We start from the raw sequence: 19,838 nt of genomic DNA, 5'->3' as shown, positions 1-19,838 counted from the left end.
CAAATGGGGCTCGCAGTTATAATCCCAATTTTGCAGATGAGGTATTAAGTGCACAGGGAAGTTAAGTGACTTGCCCAGGGTCACACAGCAGGAAAGTGGTGGAGCCTGGATTAGAACCCAGGTCCTTCTGACTTCCAAGCCCCTGCTCTATCCATCTAGGCCACACTTCTTCTCTAGGCCACCCTGATTTTCTGGTGGTAAAAGGGAGAGCATTAGTGAGAAGGGTTTGGTGAGAATCATTGGTGACCCATGAAGGGGCCTACGTGTAATGTTAGCAACGATCCTGAAGTTCAAAAATGCATGAGGGCAAGGGACTGGACAACATTTTGGGAAATGTTAACATAGTTGTTGTTCAGGCGATAGAGATGAGCCTCTCATAGATAGTGCTACTATTGGAAGATCGTAGCTGTGGCGGTTTGCAGATGTTGGTGCGGATTTGTCCGGAGCATGAAGTGATTAAAATGGATTGTCTTGCCTTAAACCAAACCCCACTGTGTTTCAGATGTCCCCTGAAATATCTCATATAAGATAGGATGCAGTCTTAACTGAAGTAATTTATGTGCTTTACTAAACAAGTCTTCTTTTACTGTAAAGTTTTTTAGCAATACAGTCAAATCAGTGATCTGGCATTGGAGATATCTGTGTGGATGTGTGTATGGCTGTATGGAGGCGGTATTCAAAATTAGGGTTTTAAAGAAAGAAATGCATAATGTAACCTTAGTATATACATGAAATTCATTATTCTTTTGAACAGTATTAATTCCAAGTATATTTTCTTGGTCTAGATTACTGTCCTGGATGAGACTTGGACTGTGTTTCGGCGGTATAGTCGTTTTCGAGAAATGCATAAAACTTTGAAGTTAAAGCATCCAGAGGTAAGAGTTTTGAGGAAGAAATTATCTTGGGGATTTTTTTTTAAAGAACTGAGTCTCTTTTAACCTTATCTGTAAAGTAACAATTTCCATTAGTATTCCTTCTCACTTCTTCACTCTCTACCCTTCAAAGTCTCCATTCTCATAAATGTTGCTTTTTGGATCATCTCTCCTAGATGTTTTAGGCATTCACTGCCCTGGAAGTCATGTCTAACCTGCTACCTTTGAAAAGCAGCGTGGCTCAGTGGAAAGAGCACGGGTTTGGGAGTCAGAGGTCATGGGTTCGAATCCTGGCTCTGCCACATGTCTACTGTGTGACCTTGGGCAAGTCACTTAACTTCTCTGAGCCTCTACCTCACCTGTAAAATGGGGATTAAGACTGTGAGCCCCATGTGGGACAACGTGATCACCTTGTATCCCCTCAGTGCTTAGAACAGTGCTTTGCACCTAGTAAGCGCTTAACAAATGCCATCATTATTATTATTATCATTATCATTATCTCCAAGTTGTTCTAAACCACAATTGAGATCTGTTGAAAATAAGATGATGATAAGCTTAGTGATGATACGTCTACATAGTTCTCTTTCATGTGAGATGGCAAAAATCCTGGACTTCCTTTTAGCTGGAATTCACTTCAGGGTGGGGGAGTTAAAGGGATTTTGGGGAAGAAGCGGGAGAGCTGTGTGCTGTGTAGAGCCCGTATTCATGGATGAAATCATTATGTTCCCACAAACGTGCAATCTGGCAGACTAAGCATTCTCTAATTATAGTTCTTTTTATCAACATATTCAGCGGTACACAAAATCTTACTTGGTAAACATGAGACTTTTGAATTAAGGAACTGCAGGCACCATTGTGTTCATTACTGCTGGGTTTTGGGGGGTTTTTTTGGGTGGGTATTATAGAATTTCTTTTTACAATCTGTTTTTAAATATGTGTGTTCCACTTCACTAGAGCAGGCTTTGTGCTTGTTCCAAACTAATAGGTCACCACTTCTATTTAAATTAGTGCATTCCCATGTAAAGACAGGGTTGCTATTGGTATTGGGAGATAATCCACATGTGCCGTATAATTATCCTATTTTTATCTGTGGCAGTACTTCATTCTTTATCTGCTGAACTGTTTGATAGTGACTCTACCGAAAGTGATTAACTAGCATCTTATAAGAATGATTAGCCAGTAATGGAAGAGTTTTCTCTCATCTCCCAAAAAGCCCCATTTGCATTAAATAAATTTTTATTTTGTGATTCCCCTAAGGTTTTTGAAATGCTAACCTTAAGTGAGTGATTTTCTCCAACGTTGAGGAAACTATTTTGGGGTGATAAGAAAGAAAACACTCCATGAAATTTCTGTAATTGTTACCTCAATAATAGTTCATTAAAAATGGAATAAGCTAAAGTTATGAGATATAGACTAATATTCCCAAGAGACTGCATCAAACACAACTGCATCAAAATTGGGTTGTTAATTTGAGTTACATAATGTATGTAACCCACCCTTCCAACTCCAAATTAATATTGACAATAAAAATGGAAAATATGATGCACATGTTCAATGTACACAGGGCTGTGTTTTTATAAGTGAGCTTTGCAGCTCATTAATTACTTGGATCTGAATTACTGCGTCGGTGTTTTAATAATTTGCGGGATCTTGCATTTTGTTTTCATGCCACCAAATTCCCAACAGGACGATATTGAAAAAGTGACTTATTGAAAATACAGGGAAACTAACATTTCCAAGGGAGAAAATAAGCTATGCAGTTTATTCTTTCCCTCAGCTATGCAGGCACATAAAGTCATATGGTGGATATTGACAACTAATGAATCTATCCTATTGTAAGATATTGCTAAAATGACAGTGTCAGTGGATTATAAAGTTCTAGTGATCAATGAAATAAGAATGCTCAGCACTGTCAGTGGGAGCTGCAGTTTGTCTACATGAATGAGCCCTATTCCCTCTAGGGTGTAAACACTTTGTGGTTGTATAATGGGCACTTAGGAAGGTGAATTAATACTTTGAAGTCTCTGAAAATCTATTTCGTGCTATACAGTTGTAGTGCCAGGAAAAAATGAATACAACTCCCTAAGCACCTAGCATATTCCAAGTTGAACCTTGGATACTATTATTATTATTATGGTATTTGTGAAGCCCTTTCTTGCCTGGAAGTCAGAAGGACCTGAGTTCTAATCCCACAACCACCACTTGTCTTCTGAGTGACCTTGGACAAGTCACTTAACATTTCTGTGTCTGTTACTTTGTCTGTAAAATGGGGAGTAAGACTGTGAACCCCATGTGGGACAGGGACTTTGTCCAACCTGGTAAGTTTGTATCTATTCTAGCACTTACTACAGTGTTTAGCACATAGTGAGTACTTAGCAAATGCCATAACAAAGAAAAAAAAATTAGATGGGGCAGTGGTTTAGAAGAGCAGAGCTCTCGGTTCCAGTGTTTGATCCAGAGATCAAGATCATATACTTGAGAGATGTCTACCAACTACAGTCACTCTTGAGCTGAATTGTATTGTCAGTCAGCTATGAAAAGAGGTCGGACAAGAGGCGTGAGCTTATTGAAGGCAGAGGAATGGTCTAGATGCTCGCTAGAGAGCCCTTCTAGCTTTAGCTTTCCAAAGAATGCTCATTTTCTTGAGATTTATTCCATGACCTTTCATAGCTCCAGGTTACGGCTCCCGACAACTGTCATTATCACGAAAAGTATCCACCCCTTTCTGCCAGTCCAAAAAAAGCATCTGACAGAGATACCAAAATATACTCCAGTTATTGAGCATTTAATCTCCGAGAGAGAGAGTTGTATTCACCTCATTCCACTGTGGGATTAATCTCATTATTTCTGTAGAAATGGGCAGCTGCTCTCACCTCCTCATTGATTTACAGTTTGTAATTGCAATTCAACTATGTGTGCAGAGCACTGTACTAAGCGCTTGGGAAGTACAAGTTGGCAACATATAGAGACGGTCCCTACCCAACAGTGGGCTCACAGAGCACTAACTATGTGCAAAGCACTGTTCTAAGCACTGGGGAGGTTACAAGGTGATCAGGTTGTCCCATGGGGGGCTCACAGTCTTAATCCCCATTTTACAGATGAGGTAACTGAGGCGCAGAGAAATTAAGTGACTTGACCAAAGTCACACAGCTGACAATTGGCGGAGCAGGGATTTGAACCCATGATCTCTGACTCCAAAGCCCGTGCTCTTTCCACTGAGTCACACTGTTTCTCTACTCACTGTAGTAAGTGCGTGGGAGTACAGTAGAACAGAATTAGCAGAAATGTTCCCTGTCCATAAGGAGTTTATGGTTGATTCCTAAAAACGTCTTTCACCCATTTCTCTCTGCATCAAACAGATGATCCTGGCCATTAGCTTCAAGGCACTCAATTATCTCTCTCCCCACTACTTGTCCTCTCTCTTCTTCCTCTACAAGCCAGCACACACTCTTTGTTACTCTCGAGCTAACATACTCACTTTGCGTTGTTCTTATCTCTCCTGCTGCTTACCTCTTGTTCACATCCTCCCCCTGTCTAGATGGCTCTTTCCCTTCATATATGACAGATCACTGCTCTCCCCATCTTTAAAGCCCTCTTGAAGTCACCTTTCCTCCAATAACTCAATGGCATTTACATTGTACAGAGCAGTGTACTAAGCATTTGGGAGAGTACAATGCAAAAGAGTTGGTGGACACCATGACTACCTACAAGGAGCTTTCAGTGTAGAGGGGGAAAGAGGAGGCCTTCCCAATTAATAATAATAATAATAATGACATTTATTAAGCACTTACTATGTGAAAAGCACGGATCTAAGCGCTGGGGAGGTTACAATTGATTTATAATCTCCCCATTTTATATCCCCCATCTATTGTTTTAGCACTTCTGCAACCCCAAACATTTAGTACTCACATCTCCTGGATATTTTCTTCTATTATTTCTTCTTATTTGGGTAATTCATTTTACTGTCTGTTTCCCCTGTTAAACTCCTGGAGTCAGGGGTCATGTCTATTACTTCTTTTGTATTCTTCCAAGCACCTTAGTGCAGTGCTATGCAAGCAGTAGGTGCTCAGTAAATATTGATTGATTGCTTGTGGGGAAAAAAAAGTTGTGGCTGAAGAGAAGAATGATCTGCTAGCAGGAAAAGAAGGTCTTGGGTAGCAAAGCAATGAAAGATGGAATAAATAAGCTTTAAAGGTCAGGATGTCCAGCTGCTGTTGGGCTGTGGACTGGTTTCTCAAAGAAAGGAACTGAGCTCCTGTCTTTCAAGAATTTTAAAGGAAATTAGGTTAGGCATTGAGAGCAGAGATTGTCCTCAAGAATTTGAGCTGCCCAGTTCTCCAAATTACCAGTGCAGAAAGGACCATTGCTTCTCTTGCGAGGCTATTCAGTAGACAGTAGTAGCTTTTTTTATATCAGCATAGGAGATAACATGCAAAAAATTTTCCCATTTCATTTTGGCTATTAAGAAAAAGTGTATTTCTGTTCCTCTCCTGAGAAAAGTGTGATTTTCTCATTACCTTTTAATTTGCCTTATTAGCCAATTTTTGTAGTTTGCCCTGAAGCTCCTCCAAAAGATCTCGTATTGTCAAGTGAGACTTGTTGTTATCTTTCGTATCAAAGAAAGTGAGTATTTTGGATTATCCCTGAGTTTTGAAAATGCCCTGGACAAAAACACAATATGAATAATATGAAAAGCATCAGAACTTTGTGAGTGGAAGCTTATCTAGACATTAGGGCTTTTTTTTGTTAGCCACAAGCATCTTACTGAATAGAGTGGGTCTTTTAAAATTTAGAGTTCATCCCACCTTTACAGAAGTCCAGTGAGCTGAATGTCAAACTTTCTTAGCATCTAATGGTTTTAATTTTAGTGAAAAGGGGTTGGGCAGAGAGAAAAGGACACTGATATATCTAGGGTTTCTTAGTTCACTGAGGACATTGTTTTCCAGGGTTGTCTGGGATTTAAAAGTGATTGTAATTATTACAGATATTTGAATGACAACTTTTTTTCCCCACTTCTGATCTTTGTATAAATAGTTTAGAGATTTCTACAGCTATATTTGTAGTAATAAGAATAATTTTTAAAGCCATCAGATGCTAAGAAAACAGTTTGGTATTCAGCCCTTAGAAGTCAGCATGATGGTTCCCACCAACAGGTGGCTCAGAAATGCCAGTCCTTTTCTTAACCTCAGTTTCTGCAGCAGTCCAGTTGGTTGGGAGAGGAAAGCAGTTTCCTCTAAGAGAATATGAGTCAGAGAAAAGGAGTTTGAGTTGGGTTTACTTTTCTGTTAAGAAGACAGAGCAACTGGAGCGAAAGTGGAACTTGACTCCTACCAGAATGGGGGACAGGGCCAGAGCCTTTGGAATACCTGGTTGTTCCCATAGTCAGTTAGTTGTATTTATTGAGCATTTGTTGTGTGCAGGGCACTACACTAAGCAGTTGGGAGAGTACACTATAACAGTATACAGACACAATCTCATAGAACCAGACGTTGGAGGACTGGGAATTGTAAAGGCATTCAGACCCTCAGCGGCAACAAGATTCCAGCTGACCCTCCAGCCCTGGGAGGAAGAGGGGATCCCCAACGCACTGCAGCCTGGCTTCAAGCCCCAATTTTGGGTAAGGGACGGTGCCACCTCAGGGCCAAGCCTGCTCCTTGGTGCGTGGCCAAATGAAGGCCAGCCCAACCCCTGGGCCTCCAGAGAGTCCCCAGTCCAAATAGTTTGGCTCGACATTACAGAAAAACGTAAGAAAAAATCATTCACTTTAGCACTCTTCATACCAGAAAGGGTGAGGTGGCACTCATTCTCTTGCCCCATATGCTGTTCCAGAATGTTCCACCCTGTTCCTACCCCTGAGGGAACTTAAGTTTCAGCATAGGAACAGTTTCCTGAGCAGGCGTTGCCAAATATTGAATAGGATTATGAAGAAAGGGTGTGGAAGCCCCTTCTCTGGCATTCTTGTAAAACAAAAACATTTTCCATTTGGCTGGGTTGGTTCAGGTAGAATCCTGCCTGAAAATAGGACACCCTAACCAAATCTGAAACATAGCTGCCGCGTGAATATTCTTTACTCAGACATCTTTAGAGTTCAAGAAGATACCCCCTGCCAGAAACATCCACGAAGGACCATAAAAAAGTGCAGCATAAGTTTATGGATCTCTGTATGTCCTGAAAGAGAAGCTTTAATCTGCCATATTCCTGAGATAGAAATGTGCAAGTTACGATGATCAGAGGGGATAATATTTTGAAAGTTCTATGAGAATTGAAAATGGTCTGAGCAAAGTATTCATTAGATGCCACTTTTGATAACCCATTGTGGATGGAAGGTAAACATTGAAATGGCAGAAAAAAGAGGGAAGTGAGAGATCATTTAATCTGTGTATGAGCTGGACCTTCACGTTGTGTTCAGTTTTTACAGTGAGCCATTTCTCATTTTATTTATTTGTCAAGTAATTCCTCAGAAGCAGCAGAAAAATAACTATTGACCTTGTAATATTTTAGACTGCAATTCGCCATCCATCATTGATGTCCATTCTAAACGATTTTACAAACCACACTCCAAATTTAATATCAAAATTACAGACCTTCCCACCCTATAAATTATAAATAACCAAACAACAGAAAAAGAAAAACCTTCTGAAGAACTTTTTTTGCCTAATAGTTACTTGACAAGAACTTGACAAGCCTCAAATGAGCTCACCATTTTCCCTTCTTCACTCATGGACATAGGTTTTGCTCCCATTAACAGAGAGCTGTAATCTGGTCTCAGTTGCCTTCCATTAATGTGCGGGATGCTGTTTGCGTATCCTGGATATCGGTTTTAATGTGGAATCCTAGACTGTGAGCCCCGTGTGGGACAGCGACTACATCCAACCTGATCAACTTGCATCTATCCCAGAGCTTGTAACAGTGCTAGACACAGTAAGCACTTTCCAAATATAATCATCATCATCATCCACCCAAGGCATCTCTCTCTTTCTCTCAGAGAGACCTGAAATTCAGTCAAGTTCCCAGGAATCTTCAGGGTCAGAGAGAGCCCCTATTCTTTGGGCCACTTTGGGGACCAATCCTGACCCAAATGAATGGGTTTCATGTACTCCATTGTATTCTTCCAAGCATTAGCCATCAGACTGTGAGCCTCATGTGGGACAGGGAACGTATCCAACCTGATGATCTTGTATCTACCCCAGCACTTAGTGCTTGGTACATAGTAAACACTTAACAAATACCACACCTATTTAGTAAATTGCTCTGCACATAGTAAGCACTCAATAAATACCATTGATTGAATGAATAATTTGGAACTGTGCACAGGAAAGAGCCAAACCAGTGGCTCTGGTTCCCTAATGATGATAATATTTTTCCACTCTTTTCTCCACTCTTTCAATCAGAAATATAATTAGATTTATTTTTTAACATCACAGAAGAAAGTGTGCAAAGATTAATAGCTGGCCATAGACCATCTTCTCTAAATGCATGAAATATTTTCAGCAGGTTCCTGGTTTTCTTATCCACTGATAGCTCCTAAATGTGAGTGTTTTCTGAGAAAACGATTTTCCTTTGTAGAGTGTTCTGAAACATCATTCCCACATTTGTAAAAATGCAGGAATGTACTGCCCAGAATTCGGGGTCACCTCCAGTAATGTACTCCCTGAGGAGCATTTCCTTTTTCTGCAGCATGGAATATCACCCCTTTTAAGAAGTGCTATTGAAAATGGAAAACTTCTAAAACAAAGGCATTATTGTACTTTACTGTATTTATTGTAGTTTATTGCAAAAGCCTTCAAGAAAATCTTTTTTATAATAATAGTAAAGGCATTTGTTAAGTGCTTACTATGTGCGAAGCATTGTTCTAAGCGCTAGGGGGGATACAAGCTGATCAGGTTGTCCCACATGGGGTTCACAGTCTAAATCCCCATTTTACAGATAGGTAACTGAGGCCTAGAGAAGTTAAGTGACTTGCCCAAAGTCACACAGCTGACAAGTGGCGGAGCCGGGATTAGATCCCATGGCCTCTGGCTCTTAAGCCCGTGCTCTTTCCACTGAGCCACGTAAGTGCTTAGTAAGTACCAAGTACTGGGGTAGATACAAGTTGGTCAGGTCGAACATGGGGCTCGTATTCCAAGTAGGAGGAAGGAGAGGTTCCAAATCCCCATTTTATAGTGGAGGAAACTGAGCACAGAGAACTTGCCCAAGGCCACACAGCAAGCAGCGGACAGAGGTGGGATTAGAACCCAGGTCCTCTGACTCCCAGCTCCATGTTCTTTCCTCTAGGCCATGCTACTTACTCCATTTCTCAAATCCAGACTTTTCTCAGTAGACATTTCACCCTTTGATCAGAGAATGAATCTGTGGGGATCAGATGATTGTGGAGATTTTAGATCATTACTCAAAATGGACTACTTAGAAATGTTGACTGCTGAGTAAAGCCATGGCAAGTATTTATCCGAAGTTAATTGGCAAAATAAGGCCCCCATGGACATTAATTGGCATAATGGATTCCTTCTGTTGAGCCTCTTTGCCAGTATAATTAGTAACTGAAGGTGTACCACTAAAAATTCCATTAGCATTGTCCTCAGGATCAGCATATGGCTGGGTAAAATGAAAGAGTTCTTCCCTTGCGTGATTTCCTATTGGTGATTGGCTACCCTTTGAATTCTTAAAGAGAGAGTCTAGGAAACTGGAGACCTAGCTTTCACCTTTTTCCTGAAGGAGTCAGATTATGTGGTGTTTTCAGGAAGCAGCATGGCCTAATAATAATAATGGTATTTGTTAAGCGCTTATTATGTGCAAAGCACTGTGGAAAGAGCATGGGCCTGGGAATGAGAGGCCCTGGGAGTCAGAGGACCTGGGTTCTAATCCTGGCTCCACCTCTTGTCTAGACAAGTTGCTCAACTTTTCTGTACCTCAGTAAAGTAGGGATTAAAATTCTACTCCCTCCTATTTGACTGTGAACCGCCATGTGAGACAGGGATGGTGTCCAACCAGATAAGCTTGTAGCTACCCTAGCACTTAGGGCAGTCCTTGGCACCTAGCAAGTGCTTAACAAACACCATAATAATAAATTAATAATATGGATGGTTAGGTCAGAGTGGAAATCCCAAAATAGTCTTGCCCACTCCTATATATATATAGGAATATATATATATATATATAGGAATATATATATATGTTCAATCGTATTTATTGAGCATTTACTGTGTGTAAAGCACTGTAATAATAATAATAATGGCATTTGTTAAGCGCTTACTCTGTGCAAAGCACTGTTGTAAGAGCTGGGGAGGATTCAAGGTGATCAGGTTGTCCTATGTCAGGCTCACAGTCTTAATCCCCATTTTACAGATGTGGTAACTGAGGCACAGAGAAGTTAAGTGACTTTCCCAAAATCACACAACTGACAATTGGCGGAGCTGGGATTTGAACCCATTACCGCTGACTCCCAAGCCCGTGCTCTTTCCATTGAGCCATGCTGCTTCTCTGAAAAAAAATAATGGAATTTAAGTGCTTACTATGTGCAAAGCACTGTTCTAAGTGCTAGGGAGGATATAAGGTGATCAGGTTGTCCCACGTGGGGCTCACAGTCTTAAACCCCATTGTACAGATGAGGTAACTGAGGCACAGAGAAGTTAAGTGACTTGCTCAATGTCACACAGGTGACAAGCGGCAGAGCCAGGATTTGAACCCATGACCTGACTCCCAAACCCGTGCTCTTTCAACTGAGCCATGCTGCTTCTCTAAGTGCTGCTTCACTGTACTAAGTGCTTGGGAGAGTACAATAGGACAACAGACACATACCTATTTATACATATTTTATGCAATTATTGCAGACACTAGGTAGCTAATAAACTAGTCAAATTGCTTCAAATAGAAGTTCTCAGGGTGCTTTTGTTTGAAAGGACTGCTGTATACAGATAGCTGCTCTGGAAAGACTTTCACAAAAATGTCGACCAGCTCAGGAGCTACTTTGCAGTTAACCAAGTACTTTAAGCTGATTAGAAGCCTGAGAAAGACCGAGGTTATTCACCGGCGTGCATCACAGCCACCTAACGCTTAGCCAAATATTTTCTTTGTCAGTGCAAGTCACGAAATCCTGCACTCTGGGCAGACTGACAGGCAAAATGCAGAAATTCAAATCAGAAGCTTTGCATTTAGAAGGTTGGAAGGCTTTAGTGTAAATACCACATGAAGCTTCAGGCCAAATGAAGGTTAGAGAGCAGTTGTGTTGAATCTTCTATGTGGTCGCAAAACCCTGGGACCTTTGGCTTCTTAAGCATTTTCACCAGTGTCACTGCATGTTTTCAACTTTTAAATTCCATGAAAGTAGCAGTAGTAATGATGTTTACTGAATACCCGCTGGGTCCAGTGAACTATTCTAAGTGCTTGGAAACGTACAAAAGAAGCCTAAGGCATATTCCCTGCCCACAGGGGCTTAACTCTGTAAAGATCGCTCATAATGAAGTCCTAGAAGATCTCTCGTAGGCCAGTGTTTGTGATGCTTGTGTTTTGAGCACTAGACCTTATTAGACCCGACCAGTTGGAGATACAATGTCCACATATTTATTACTCTATTTATTTATTTATTTATTTATTTATTTTACTTGTACATTTCTATCCTATTTATTTTATTTTGTTGGTATGTTTGGTTCTGTTCTCTGTCTCCCCCTTTTAGACTGTGAGCCCACTGTTGGGTAGGGACTGTCTCTATGTGTTGCCAATCTGTACTTCCCAAGCGCTTAGTACAGTGCTCTGCACATAGTAAGCGCTCAATAAATACGATTGATTGATTGATTGAGACTTGAAAGCAGGAGGCAGTGATCCAGTTGACTGTTCAAGTCATGCTTTCCTACCTGTCATCCAGTCTCCCCGACTCCCAAAACATCAATGTGACTACTGCTGAGGTGGTTCCAACTACCTGTGTTTAAGGTATTCGACCCTTGATGGTGTCTCAGCCTGCATGCCAACAACACTTCCATCCTAACCAGATGAAATCAGGTGTTTTCAAATTATCCTATCAAATATGGAATGGTAACTCATTTCTCGGTTAATAATTGGGCTACTTTATTCTGAAGAGCTACTGCTTTATACCTATAACAAATCATAGTTGGAGGGGTATTGCTTATTTGTTTGCAAGTATATTTCTCAGTGGCAGCTGTTCTTATCAGGCCCTGGGATCTGCCATTAATTTTGAGTAGCCAGAAATACTTCCGTCTCATCAGCCATAAGAATTATGGCAACCCTTTGATGAGTTTTCAGTATTAGCATTTCTCAAAAGCTGCGGAGGTTGAAATTTATAGCATTAGATGGGCACAAAAGCAAGGATGCTTCATAAGCTGCCAGGTGACATTTAGGTGAGTTGGTACGCAAAAGGCTTGTGGTAGCAGGATGGGCTGACTACAGAAACAGCAACTGAGAATATTTTTCTCTACTCTGTAAAAGGACATTATTCAAATAGTTGCACATTATACAAGTGAATAATATTAGAGGTTTGTAGGAGGGAGATGTATGCTTCACTTTTATCAGCACCACAAAATTAAACAGATGTTTGTCTTATGTGTCTAAAGATGCCTTGACTTGCTTAGTTGTCCTCATTTTTCTTTAAGTGACTTAAGAATTCAGTTGATATTGTTTTATTTTTATAGATTAATAAAAGGTGGGTATGAATTTGCTGTATTTCAGTACTACAGCTACTTATAGCAAAAGAAATATTGGTATCATTTTTCCAATACTGTGTTACCCATTACTTTTGATACCTGTGTTTAATACTAAATCTAGGTAGTATAAAAATTGATTTCAATAGGAGCAAAGCTTCTAATGAAAATAAGGTTTTTGATTACATTTAATTTGCCTTAATGGCAGAACACTGAGTGATCTTAAAATAAACATAATAAGTGTTTTGGTCACAGCTTGTTCTAGGTTCCTCCCCAAATTAGAAAAAATTTAGATTATTGTGAAGTTTTGAAAGGTAAATTAACTATAGGATTAGAGGTTCATTCCCTTTTGGGGTAATTAGGATCTATTTACATTATTCAAAGATACGCAATATTAGAAAAGATTTCCATTTTTTCCCCAGGGAAATGAAAAATTACTTTAAAAAATCCCTGCCACTCATTGGTAACTCACTGAGCTTTTTGAACATTTGGATTGTTCTTCTTGTAGATGAACTTTTCCAATTGAAAATGAAAAACCTTGTGGTCGGAAAGCTAGAAATGTAACTTTCAACTGCAGCAGCAACACATAAAAGATAAAGAAGGGAAAATAATAGTAACAATGCTGTTATGAATTGTGGTAAAGTGCTTACTCTTTGTCAAGCACTGTACAAAACATCGAGGTTGACTCAATTTAAGCAAATCGGATATAAGTAAATTGCTGTCCCACATGAAGCTGACAGTCTTAGGGAGGGAGGGAGGTATTTTGCCCTCATTTTGCAGATAATAATAATAATAATGATGATGATATTTAAGTGGTATGTGCTAGGCACTGTACTAAGCACAGAGTGGATACAAGCAAATCAGGTTGAATACAGTCCCTTATCCCAGGTGGGGCTTACAGTCTCAATCCCCATTTTACAGATGAGGTAACTGAGGCATGGAGATGTGAAGTGACTTGCCCAAGGTCACACAGCAGACAGGTGGCAGAGCTGGGATTAGAACCCATGATCTTCTGACTCTTATGCCTGTGCTCTGTCCACTGTGGCAGATGTTAACAGTGTCACAGAGAAGTTAAGTGACTTGTACAAGGTCACACAGCAGTGAAGTGGAAGAGCCAGCATTAGTAGCCAGGTCTCTTGACTCCCAGGGCCGTGCTCTTTCCAGTAAACCAAGCTACTTCTCACTGCTAACTTTGAGAAGAGAAATTTGAATTGAGTGAAGGGAAAAATCAGATTAAAGAGGATTAAGAGGAAAGTTATAGGAGGGGGAGTGATGGCAGCCGATATAATAATTATGGTATTTGTTAAGCGCTTACTATCTGCTGAGCATTGTTCTAAGGGCTGGATATATTCATCCCATTTAAGGAGTTGGGACAGAAGTGGGAGGAGGGATATGGGGTGAGGAGACATGGGATCCAGATAACTTTTTTTTTTTTTAGGATAGAGGAGACACAAGCATGTTTCCGGGCACAGACAAAGGAACCATTAGACTGTGAGAGGTTGGTGATGGGAGGGACTGTCTCTATGTGTTGCCAATTTGTACTTCCCAAGCGCTTAGTACAGTGCTCTGCACATAGTGAGCACTCAATAAATACGATTGATGATGATGATGATGATGGTGGTCAGGGAGGAAAGATTATGTGCTAGTATTTTTAACGATTGATTTAGGAGATGAGAAAATATAGTATGAATTGTCTCCCTATTTTTAAATGTGTGATTTAGCCTTTCCAATCCACCAGTTTCAAGAATAGCATAGATAATTCATCTTTTTTTGGTCAAAAAGTGCTAGTATCTTCCCAATTTCTAGCTGTTTCTTATGTTTCCTAGGCTTAATAAAATTTTAATGTTTGCACTGTGAAGCCCATAATCAAAACATTACACTTTTTGGCACTGATCTTGCAGTTAACATGTTCCTCACAAAGATCCCATGTTTGACCTTGACATACCACTTTCCCACAAGAACTAGCATCAATTCACAGGTTCTCAGAAGGAAAATGACAAGGAATGAAGTGCCCTTTGTTTTCTCAGACATAGAATTTTTCCTATTCTTTTCTATAAATCTTAAAAGCACTGAATATGAGTCATTCACAATAGCATTGACCAAGCATTACAGAACACTAAATAGGGCATTTATCAGGAATTACAAAGGAAAAGCCCATACTTTAAGGCAGCTTGCAATCCAACAATTATTTTATTGGGCTGTTTATGCTCAGCTTTCCTAGTCTTTAAAGAGTGCATCACATGCAAAGAGGAAAATGCATGCTCCCCAAGCTTCCTACAATGGAGGGACATTAGTTGAAGTTCTGTATTTTCATTGTGATGGATTTCTTTTTTCCTTACCTATTTTGGAGATGTTTCCGTAGTCTATGTCTTGTACACTAGAGGAAACAATGTATAGTGTTACTGAAATTGAGTTCAGTTGATTTATTGTATATTTTAGAAACCCAATTTGAATTGAATTCATATTGTTGAGCTTGGTAGTCATAAAAATTTAAAGAGTAAACAGTTTACCTTGGGACATCAAATTTGGGGCCACTTTGCCATATGAGCACAACCAAGAATCCATATCAGCCATTTGGGGTTTAGTGCTAAGTCAGGAAGGTATAGAATTAAGATCCAAGAATAATAATTGTGTTTTTTAAGCATTTACTTTGAGCCTGGAACTGTACTAATTGCTGGGGTGGATACAAGTAAATTGGGTTGGACAAAGTCTCTGTCCCACATAGGGCACCCAATCTCAATCCCCATTTCATCAATCAATCAATCAATCGTATTTATTGAGCGCTTACTGTGTGCAGAGCACTGTACTAAGCGCTTGGGAAGTACAAGTTGGCAACATACAGAGACAGTCCCTACCCAACAGTGGGCTCACAGTCTAAAAGGGGGAGACAGAGAACAAAACCAAACATACTAACAAAATAAAATAAATAGAATAGATATGCACAGGTAAAATAAATAAATAAATAGAGTAATAAATATGTACAAGCATATATACATATATACAGGTGCTGTGGGGAAGGGAAGGAGGTAAGATGGGGGGATGGGGAGGGGGGCAAGGGCGAGAGGAAGGAAGGGGCTCAGTCTGGGAAGGCCTCCTGGAGGAGGTGAGCTCTCAGTAGGGCCTTGAAGGGAGGAAGAGATTTCATGGATGAGGTAACTTAGTCCCAGAGAAGTGAAATGACTTCCCCAAGTCACACAGCAGACAATTATCCAGACAAATGTCCAGGAGTGTTTAGGCCCCAGTGGTCAAGGCTACGAGAAGCCCAAATCAGAAAACATCAAAGTTGGGATATCATTAATTCCAAAGATTAGGAAAGGTCACTACTAAGATCAAAGTTTGCAAGGTAATATTTGTAGCCACTGTGGGATCCTTGTGGTCAGGGAATCTCTAACTAGGGCTTCCAACTCCTCCAAAACATCCAGTGATCTAATGCACTCAATTAGATAAGTCTTGCCATTGATCCCTCATCCACATCCTCCCTCTGTCCTGGAACTCCCACCCTCACCTTCTGTGACAAACTAGCACTCTCCCTGCCTTCAAAGCTTTATTAAAATCACATCTCCTCCAAGAGGCCTTTCCTGATTATGCCCTCTTTTCCCACAGTCCGTCTCCCTTCCGCATCTCCTGTGCCCTTGGATCTGTACCCTGTAAGCACTCAATATTCACCGCATGCTCAACACTTACATACATATGTATAATTTATTTTTATACCAGTCTCTCGCTCTAGACTGTAAACCTGTGGTAGGCAGAGAATGTCTTTCAACTCTGTTGTATTGTGCTCTCCCGAGCGCTTAGTACCGTGCTCTCTGCACACAGTAAGCACTCAAATACCATTGACTGATTGATTCCACCAAAATGTGGATGCCCACAGTGCTTACCCTATTATGGAAATATGTATGTACTTTGGGGAGCACAAGATTTCATTTACTTTACTGTTCAAAAACCCAAAGTAAGACCATTTATTTTAGTAATGTCTGGAAAGGAAATTTAAACAGTCTCTCTCTATCATAATACTTTCTTCTAAATAATACTTTCCACTACTTTGGCTTAAAAATCAGGGAAAGATCAGAAGCAACCTTTGAAAAATGAGGCATGTTAGAGACTCAGAGAAAGGTGAGAAATGACCGGTTAACTTAATGTTTTTGATTTTGTTTTCTTTATCCTTCAGGTATGTGAGGGACAGAAGCAAATGATGAGCAAATAATTTCAAAGGAGAGGTCATGGGCAATTTACCAATTTTTCTCATGGTCTAAACAATTTGTTCTAAGCATTCTTTTTCATACAGTAACACTTCCAGCAAAAAAGTGGGTTTTCTTTGCAGGCATAATTAGATGTTTTAATCTTGGGAAAAATTGCAGATTTTTTATACTGGACACCTTTATAGTTTAACACTTGGAATAGTTCACAATTCTGAAATGGCATCCATAGAAATACCTGTTTGTTTTGCTCGCTTCTCCTGTTGATTGAAAAAGAATTACCTTTGCAGCCGGTAATTAGACGTTTAAAAAAAATTTGGCTACAGCTTAGGTGTTTCATATAGGAACTCAAATACAATAATTGTAAATGGAGGATTCACAATCTGTACCGTGTTTATATTTTTGTAGCAAAACAAATTCATGTTTGGTTCTACTAGCTCTGCTTGGCACATAGTAAGGGCTTCACAAAAACCATAATTATCATCATCACCATCATCATTATTATCATCATCATCCCCTCTAGACTGGAAACTTGTGGGCAGGAAATGTGTCTAACAACTCTGTTGCCTTGGCTCTCCCAAGTGCTTTGTACAGTGCTGTGCACACAGTAAGCGCCCAATAGATACCATTGATTGATGACCATATCATACTCTCCCAAATGCCTAGTACCATGCTCTACACACAGTAAGCTCTTTATGAAGACCATTATAAAGACCCTTCCTCCACCACCCCTCCCCTTTTAGACTGTAAGCCCAGTATGGGTATGGATTGTCTCTCTTTATTGCTGAATTGTACTTTCCAAGTGCTTAGTACAGTGCTGTGCACACAGCCCTCTCTATAAATACGAATGAATGAATGACCACTGACTGATTGGCTCCCCCAACCCATTCGTTCCAGGCAATTGGGTCTGATTTGGTTGGTTGCAGTCCCATCTCCCTCATCAGCTGCTCCCACCCCCACTCCCACCCGAAAAAGCCAAATAAAGGTGGTGGAAGGCTGCCTTCATGGGTTCGGGCTTGGTACCATTAACTTCATGTCCTTTTCCCCATCCTCCCACAGCTGAAAGGCAGAAAAGGAATCAGTCCTAGGCCCTACCAGCCCTGGGACTTGTGCAGCTCCTGCCATCCTCACAGGGCTGCAGGAGCAGATCCCCAGCCCCAGAAGCTATGAGGATGACCCATCGTGGCCTATTGGCACCACCCGCTGCCATCTTGCAGTGTGCAGTAGTAGCCCCGAGGCTGGACCATCTGCAGTTGAGCTAAGGCTGGCCGTTCATTCTCAGTCTCCTTCGCGGGCTTCTCCTCCCCCTCCCATCCCTTTACTGTAGGGGTTCCTTAAGGGTCAGTGCTTGGTCCCCTTCTGTTCTCTATCTATCTACACTCACTCCCTTGTTGAACTCATTTGCTTCCACGGCTTCAACTATCATCTCTACGCTGATGACATCCAAATCTACACCTCTGTCCCTGCTCTCTTTCCCTCCCTTCAGGCTCGGGTCTCCTCCTTCCTTCAGGACATCTCCATCTGGATGTCTTCCCGCCATCTAAAACTCAATATGTTTAAGACTGAACTCCTTATCTTATATATCTGTATATATAGTTGTACAGATTTATTACTCTATTTACTTGTATTTACTATTCTATTTATTTTGTTAATGATGTGCATATAGATTTAATTCTATTTGTTCTGATGACTTTGACACCTGTCTACATGTTTTGTTTTGTTGTCTGTCTCCCCCTTCTTGACTGTGAGCCCGTTGTTGGGTAGGGACCATCTCTATAGGTTGCCGACTTGTATTTCCCAAGCGCTTAGTACTGTGCTCTGCACACAGTAAGTGCTCAATAAATATGACTGAATGAATGAAATGTATGAGTCCCTGGAGGATGAAGAAAAGAAGGAGGGTGAGATGGTGATACTGCACCAGGGAGGACAACTTAATTCAGTGAGTGCCTCCTATGTGCAGAGCACTATACTGGACTCTTGGGAAAATACAGTAATATTATTTAGTAAGCTCTAGTGGATAGAGCATGGGCTTGAGAGTCAGAAGGTAATGAGTTCTAATTCTGGCTCTGCCACTTGTCTGCTGTGTGACCCTGGGAAAGTCACTTCACTTCTCTGGGCCTCCGAACCACATCTGTAAAAAAAAGGGATTAAGACTGTGAGCCCTATATGGGACAGAGACTGTGTCCAACCCAATTTGCTTGTATCCTCCCCAGCGCTTAGTACAGTGCTTGGCACATAGCGCTTAACCAATACCATAATTATAGTTACTACTGCACTAAGCACTTTTAGAGCATATAGCAGACAATGCAGGAAGGAGTAGAAACAAGATGTCTTAGTGAAAAGAGCATAGGCCCGGGAGTCAGAGGACCTGGGTTCTAATTTGGTCGCCTGCCAGCTGTGTGACCTTGGGCAAGTCACTTAACTTCTCTGTGCCTCAGTTACCACATCTGTAAAAATGGGGATTAAGACTGTGAACCCCATGTGGGACAAGGACTATTCCATCCTGATTATTGTGTATCTACCCTAGCACTTTGTACAGTGCCTGGCACATATTAACCACTTAACAAATACCATTAAAAAAATGCAGGTAAGAGACTCAATTCAAATACCTTCTTACCTTCCTGTCCTTTGCCCTTTCTCTCTCATCTCTCTCTTGCTCCTCTTTCTTCTCCTCCTTTTCCTTCAACTTCTCCCCCTCCTCCTCCCCAATTATACTTCTCTTTCTCCTATTTCTCTCTCTCTCTCTCCCCCTCTTCCACTATCCATCTATTTTTCCCCTTTGTCTCCCTCCCCATAAAGGGCCATTTTTAAACATGGCTTATTAGTTCATTAAAATTGCTGATCTAACCCAAGCAGGAAGTTTTCTGCCTTTACAGAGGTTTTGAGAGAGAATGTTTTTTGGATGAAAAGGGGTTGCAGTAGAAAACATTTTACTTAATGTAGGTAAAGCGTTGATCTAGACCATTGAGCTGTAGTAACTATCTATTAGGTAAAGCAGCTGATTGCATCAAGATCTGTGCTACTGCGTTTCCCCTTTGGAAAATGTGAATTATCAAAGAGAGATACTAAATGCTAGTCAGCAGACATATTAAAATAGGTTCATTATGCAGAATCTGGGCAAC

The 19,838-nt window shown here is 40.7% G+C and overlaps 1 protein-coding gene across 5 annotated transcripts in view; it reads left to right on the top strand.

Annotated features, from left to right (window-relative positions):
* Window positions 1–19,838, top strand: part of KIF16B (kinesin family member 16B) — a 215,270-nt gene that overhangs the window by 157,910 nt on the left and 37,522 nt on the right. For all 5 annotated transcript variants that reach the window (XR_005452325.1, XM_038751766.1, XM_038751765.1 and 2 more), the window contains one exon: window positions 786–875. Coding sequence is in view for 4 of the 5 variants with exons in the window: in XM_038751766.1 (XP_038607694.1) it covers window positions 786–875 (90 nt within the window). In the remaining variant the exon portion in view is untranslated. The remainder of the gene's footprint in view (window positions 1–785; window positions 876–19,838) is intronic.

The sequence above is a fragment of the Tachyglossus aculeatus genome, chromosome 9 (genome assembly GCF_015852505.1).
Source record: "Tachyglossus aculeatus isolate mTacAcu1 chromosome 9, mTacAcu1.pri, whole genome shotgun sequence".
Lineage (NCBI taxonomy): Eukaryota > Metazoa > Chordata > Mammalia > Monotremata > Tachyglossidae > Tachyglossus > Tachyglossus aculeatus.
Note: the sequence above shows the minus strand (reverse complement) of the source record. Positions and strands in the feature narration are given on the sequence as shown.